At 44.3% G+C, this 6886-nt stretch overlaps 1 protein-coding gene across 1 annotated transcript; it reads right to left on the bottom strand.

The window, feature by feature from the left end:
- Positions 1 to 760: 760 nt before the first annotated feature.
- Positions 761 to 5168, bottom strand: Rdh14 (retinol dehydrogenase 14). The gene is made up of 2 exons (XM_004839034.3): positions 4761 to 5168; positions 761 to 1562 (listed from the first exon to the last, which is right to left on the bottom strand). The coding sequence occupies exons 1-2, from the start codon at positions 5133 to 5135 to the stop codon at positions 945 to 947; spliced, it is 993 nt and encodes a 330-aa protein (XP_004839091.1). The 5' UTR covers positions 5136 to 5168; the 3' UTR covers positions 761 to 944.
- Positions 5169 to 6886: the final 1718 nt, after the last annotated feature.

Raw genomic sequence — 6886 nt, 5'->3', positions numbered from 1 at the left:
CTTCGAGAGCGCCTGATGGCAGGACTAGAGGCACTATCCACGATCTGGTAACTAGATGTGTCTACTTAAACAACACAAAGAAGAACCCTAGTTCTCAAATACATTTCGGTGCCCACGGGTCTAGAGTCTACCATACTGGATTGTGTGGACAGAATGTTTTCCATTATTATAGAAAGGGCAAGGCACGCCTGCTGTCAGTTTAGGAGCTTTAAATGGTGGCTTATAAACTACTATATTCTGAAAAGACTCTTTTGAAATAGCTCTTTGGGATTCCAGCCCTACAGCCTTTCTGTAACCTGTTTAGCATTTGAGTAAAAGATTCCTTTTGAAGAAGGAAGTCTATAGCCCAAAGCGGGGCGGGACAGAAAACCCACCGTTAATGGGCAACTGAAAACCATTACAGGTTTTGAGGCAAGGATGTGACACAGATTTGGGTTTCAGATGTTATTTCTCAGAGCAGTGTGTAAGGAGTGGCAAGAAGAGTGTGGAGAAGGTAATGATATGATAAAGGGGTGCTTTCTGAAGAAACACACAATAAAGAACCCGTACCAGCAAATTTATTCCGAGAGTTGGGTGCACATACCAGGAATATACTTCCACATAAAAATCAGCACTGTAGTAAAAAGTACTTAACACTTTAGCCATGAAACTCAAAGATATCTGATAACCCCCTTGAGATTCTTATTTTGTTGTGAAATTTGTAATCTATACTTGCGGAATATTTAAAAGATAACTTGTTCATTACACACACACACACATATACGTTTTAAACATCTTTATTGAAACTGTCCAAATATAACTTTACAGTAACATCAACATATCCACATATAGCTCCTAGCAGTGCTATTACAGAAAAAAAATTTTTCAAGTAGCTTCAAGTCACACCATTCCTGACCACAGATGTAACTGACACATTTTTATAAACAGCTCTTACTACTTGGCTCCTACTTTAATATGCCAACCATCACTTCACTAATATCCCAGAGTTTTCTTGCTACAGACTCATCCATAGCTTTGGGTAATAACTCTTCCTCCTTGCAGTCTCCGAAGTACTTTCCTGACACACCTTCTACATCAGGTGAAGAGGCTAAATAGATGGAAGTCTGGGCACCTTCGAGTGGAGTTTTGAAGAAAGCCCATGACACCAGATTGAAAAGTGGCTTGGCCAGCAGTGGAATGTGTATGTGCCTGCCGAGATTAGTCCGGACAATACCTGGATGTAACACGTTGACTGTAACGTTGGTGCCTTCTAGGCGGTGGGCTAGTTCTCTGGTAAAAAGAATGTTTGCTAGTTTGCTCCGGCTGTAACAGAAACTTTTATTATAGCTTTGTTCACTGTTTAAGTCTTCAAAGTTGATATCTCCATACTTATAAAGCTTGGAAGAAACGACCACAATCCTGCTGGGAGCTGAACTTTTGAGGAGTCCAAGCAGAAGATTGGTAAGAAGGAAGTGTCCCAGATGGTTCACTCCGAACTGCATCTCAAACCCATCTTCAGTCTTCATATACGGACACTGGAAGACCCCTGCATTATTGATCAAGACATCTAGCCTTGGCTCCTCCTTTAAATACCAAAAAGAGAGGGCAGCATTATGAACGCAGGCCTTCAAATGCTCGCTTTTCATGTAAATACATTTCAATAAAAAGGGAACTTGAAACTAAATAAAAGTATTTCAGTTTTTAGCCTATGGATTTAAGAACTACTTGAAACACTGCCAATTTTATCTTTAGGTAGTGGGGCAGGGACTCCTTTGCAGGATATTCCTTAAACTGGTATTTGTAACTTCACTCAATGCTCCTTTTTCTCACTTATTAAAATAAATATGAAAATACCCACAGAAATCTGCCAGTGAGAGATGCAGAAACTGTACCTAAGACTCCATTCCCGGTCTTCTGCTTTTGGACCTTAATGATTACAGATATGTGTACCAGGTGTTTCATGGAGAAGCTGATTATCTCAGCAGTTCAGAGATCTTTCTAAAAACAGAAAAACAGTAAACCGGGGGATGAGGGATTCAAATGATTCCAGATTTCTCCCTCTGACTTTAGCTGAACCTGGAAAACAGCAATTTGGAAGCTATCACATTAATCCTGAGATCCTATCAAAACACAATAAAAGCACCTATAATTTTAGAAATTATTGCATAATACTAAAAGTCCATAAAATAGCTTTCATGAAGTTCTAACAATTGAGAGGAAAATGGAAAAAGACTTATGTTTGTATGAGTGTGGCCCTTTGCTTTGCACATTCAACCTTATCTACTCCCGGTAACTCCATAAGCAAACTGAAGCACAGAAGCCAGGTATTTTGTCCAGTCTCCCAGAGCTCCTAGGTGACGCAGCAAAGAATCTGACAGTAAGGCACAATTTTCTGACACCAGTGCCCCTTGTCTTAATTAGAAAGCTACTTTGCCTTTCTAACCCGGACTTTTAAAACATAGCTGAAGTCCAGAAGAGCTTTAGACTGTACACAGAAGAAGGTCAGCAGTTATTCCTAGACATACTAGCACAAACTCCAGAGGAGAGGATAAGATTACTTCCCATTGTACTTCTCTACGTGTCAAGGCCCTGTGGGAACAGAAGAGTAACTTAAAAGGCATTTCCTTAACATTGGGACAAGCAACAGTCAGAGTCAGGGGTACAAACAACCCTGGAAAGATCCTCATGAATAAAACAAAGAAAAACTAAGAAAAAAAATAAGGGAATATAAAAATATTAGAAACTAGGGACTCATACATGAGGCTCACAACAGGACTGGGGAATGGCTATATGATTGAGACCTTTAACACCTATTATTCATTCCTATGTGGAAACTATCTTTCAAGCTTCAGTGGGCCCTCATTTAGGCTATCTGCATAGTTAGAACTTGGTACTTTGATCATATATTCCTGCATGTCCCCAAACTAAAGTCCTAAGATTTAGACAGTTCTCATAGGGAAGTCTCATCCCTTAAATTCTGTAAGCTGGTCCTCTCTAGCCCTTTTCTGGCTCCTCTATGCCTCTTAATGGGCTGAGAAAAAGAAAGGCATATGTTCCAGGTGTAAAGATACAGTGACGACCCATGATTAAATTAATTCCAGGTCAAATTTCAAGCTTCACTGGCCCTTTCCCAAGTACAAGCTAAAAGAAAAATGTGTTAAATTTCACAACTTTTATCAAAGCCTAGTTGTCAGATTACCTATTTCTCATTCTGGCCTGTGCAAGAGCTTTTAGGTTTTCCAATAGTCAACTTCAAAAAGAAGACAAGAGTTCACCCATGGGAGGAAAGAAAGGAGTGTTCTTTTCCACTAATCCTTTGGAAAGGTTTCCTGAATTAATCATTCCTGAGCCATCATTCTTTGCTTGGCTTGTGTTATTTTAAGACTTTATCATTTACTATTTTTTAAATTCTAGGAGATAAAGGACATAAATACCAAGAATGCCAATCTGTGGGATGCCTACACTTCCATTTCTTTCTTCTAGTCACTGAACTTCAGAGTCAGGCAGGAAGGTAAACAGAAGCAAGGACAACTTACTTATTTGTGTCCCTACTTTTTAACTGGTTCTGTCTTAAGTTCTCAAATTAGCAAAGGTGTCTAGTATAAAAAGCATACCCAGCCCCATCCATATTTTAATGAAAAACAGGAAGATCCACTTCCAGTGCTTCCAAAAATTCTCAGATTACTATTGTATGATAATGAAATACAGGCAGTAACAACAAAAAAAGCCAACTCCCTCAAACTGCAACAAGATGTTTGAGAGCATAACAGCATAAACACCCTCCGAGAGTACTGTGGAATATTTTAAAATTTCAAGGGAACCAATGATTAGTACCTCAGAAATTACTAGCTCCAGGTGGTTCACATTCTATACTCCATTAATGAGGCAATTTCTTTGTGGAACTGACTTTTTATCAGATATTATAAGAAGAAAGCCAAGGCTAAAATCCACGTAGAACAGAAAACAAAGGCGGCCATACCTAATTTCATGCAAGGCTGGATAGTTGGTGCAGTGACCAGCAGGAACACATTAACATAGGTGATTATGGTTAAGAATGCAGTAAAGGTATCGTTTTTGATTTTTTTTCTTTTGGAATTATGTGTATTAGTTTTCAAGCAACCACTAAGCTGTTAGGTCATAAATACTAACTAGGTTATTTGGATCTAATTACTTAATAAGTAAACTTTAGGCATTACTTTTGGCCTAAGGACATCATGAAAAACTGAGGCAATTTGGGAATCTCTACTCGAGACTCCTTTTCATACAGGCACGCTCCCTGTGCAACTAGCTTCCAATCTCCCAAGTCGCCTCCACCAAGAAGTCCTTTGACCTCGGCCCCACCTGCGTGGAATACTGTTTACCACCTGCGCAAGGAATCTTCACCCTCTGATGGGGTTAAAGCAAGGGCTCCACAGATGCCTTGTTACACCTCGGATTCCTCAGTTATAAAATGGACATAACAATGTCTGCCTCACAGGATTACTGTGAAGACCCAATGACAACAACCAAGGCATTTAATTTCACTCAAAACCCAAAAACCAATCTGCAACGCTTGGCACACAGGAAGCGTTCAGTAACGCCAGGCATCGTATTATTTTCACTCCCGTCTCCGCTTGGAGCCGATCACTAGGATTCCAAGCTCCACCCTGCTGGAGACCCGGCCAGACCGGCGAGGGTGTTGTTAAGTCCCCCGCGGCAGCGAGGACGCCCCGCTCCGGAAGGGAAGGAGGGAAGGAGGGGCGGGGGCAACGGGCGGCCCGAGGCGGGCGAGGCCGGCCCACCTGCAGCAGCTCCCGGCAGAAGGCGCGCACCGAGCGCAGCGAGGCGAGGTCCAGCTCCCGGACGAGCAGCTGCCCAGGCCCGACCCCGGCCTCCGCCCCGCCGAGCGCGCCCCGCAGCTGGCCGGCCGCCTCCTCGGCGCGTGCGCGGTCGCGGCAGCCCAGGATCACCCGCGCGCCCAGGCGCAGCAGCTCGCCGGCCGTGGCGCGGCCCAGGCCGCTGTTGGCGCCGGTGATCAGCACGGTCTTCCCGCGCATGAGGCCGGGGACCCCGCCTCCGTGCGGCCGCTGCGCCCCGCGCCCCATGAACCGCCGGGTGGCCAGCCAGAGCGCCCCGCCCAGGGCGGCCAGGAGCGCTGCCGCGGTGGCCAAAGCCATCACCTTCCGGGCCGTCAGCCCGCACACCGCGCGTTTCCGGAGCCGGGCGGCGAGCGCGGGGCACTCTGGGGCGACGGGTGGTGCGCGCACGGCACGCTGGGGCTTGTAGTCTCTCTCCCAGGGTCCCTGGTGGGGCCCAGCGCCCTCCAGAGACCTGCTCTGCAGCTGGGTAAGGAGGCGGAGCCCGCTGCACCCCACGTGGAGGAGGCCTTTCCGGTGGGAATTCCTCAGCAACCCTTGAGTTTACACATCTCTTCGTAGGCTGAAGTACAGATGCCCCCCACCTCAGGTCGGTGCACTGTCACCTCCTGGAGAAAGGTCCCTACCCAACTGAATTCTGAGGAAGAATCCCCGTCCACCCCATAGATGAGATTTAAGAATTTAGCTGCATGAATCTGTTGGAAATAGAATGCGCCGTTGGATCTCAAACTTTAGTTTGTATCAGAATCACCTGGAAGGTCCGGGGGACACAAGGAAAACATATTCGGCGTCCAGTCCGAGAGTTCCTGATTGAGTAGGTGTGGGGCAGGTTGGAGAATTTGCACCTCTGACCACTTCCCAGGTGGCTTTGCTGCTCTGGGGTCTACAATTGGATGACCACTTTAGAAGCTATGATGGCCTTGGTCCCTATAGAAGAAGCTGACCTCAAAGGATCTCGACACAGTAAGAATACAGTAGGAGAAGTGTAGTGACTTAATATATTTTGGACTGGTTTACATCAAATTAATGAAGAGAACAAAAGATGTGTGTCCATTTAGGTCTCTCATCCAGAGCCAGAGTGGATATGTATGTGCAGGTTGGGGAAAAATGGAGGTAGGGCTCAGAGAACAATAGACGCTATAAAGACAAGAGGGTGAAAGACATTTTTAGATCTGCTGCATTTCTGCGTTGTAGCTTACATTTGAACTTAATGGAATGACTAATCTGCTCTGGACTGGTCCAAAGACCACAGCTGTTTGGAAGGCAGTGTAACAGAGGGGAAAGAGATACACACTGGTTTTGAAGTACAATGTGAATTTGAATCTTGGACCTACAACTTATTAGCTCCACATTCTTGGACAAGCTACTGAATATTTTTGAATCTTAATTTCCTCAATTAAAAAAGGACAGTAATAATAATTCTATGTTGAAAACATTTAATTTGATAAGAAAATGAGGTAAAATGAAAATTACTAGCTTACTGTGCCTAGCATAGGGTCTATTATGGTCAATAACCAATCAAGATTTGTTAAAAAGGAAACATAAGTTTCAACAAAATGACAATGAAAAGCCAAAATACTACACTTCACATCACAAGGTGTTTGGCTGTTTGTTTTTTTTTCTTTTACGTTTTTACCATCCAAGTATTGGGTCAACCTATAGGCTCAGAGCCAGAGACTTCAAGGGTGGAGGTCTGTGGGCCACAGCCAATGAACCCACCGAAAAAGCTTTGAAGAACCCTTCTTGGGAAGCTCTGTAAGGTCATTTTAGAATGTGCCCCGTAGGAAAAATCAGCTGATTTATTACCACATGAGCAGTGTCCAAATCCAGGTGAAGTGTTGCTCTCATTTTGACTTGGTCAAAGGGCTGGTCATTAGGGCAAACAAAATAAAACCCTGGTTTCCAAGAGTGTGCTTAGCCATTCTCGTTCACCTGTGAAGACTGCTCTTCCAGAAGGTGATGGCGAACAGTTCATTCCCTCTCCATCCAAAAAGGAGCCATGCTTTGTGAAGCCAAGCAAGCTTCTGAAATAGCCCTGTAAGTGCTCGAAT

Source organism: Heterocephalus glaber, unplaced genomic scaffold (genome assembly GCF_053883595.1).
Source record: "Heterocephalus glaber isolate CG9 unplaced genomic scaffold, H.glaber_assembly_v1.0 deba00001457, whole genome shotgun sequence".
Lineage (NCBI taxonomy): Eukaryota > Metazoa > Chordata > Mammalia > Rodentia > Bathyergidae > Heterocephalus > Heterocephalus glaber.
This window is presented reverse-complemented; position numbering and strand designations above follow the sequence as displayed.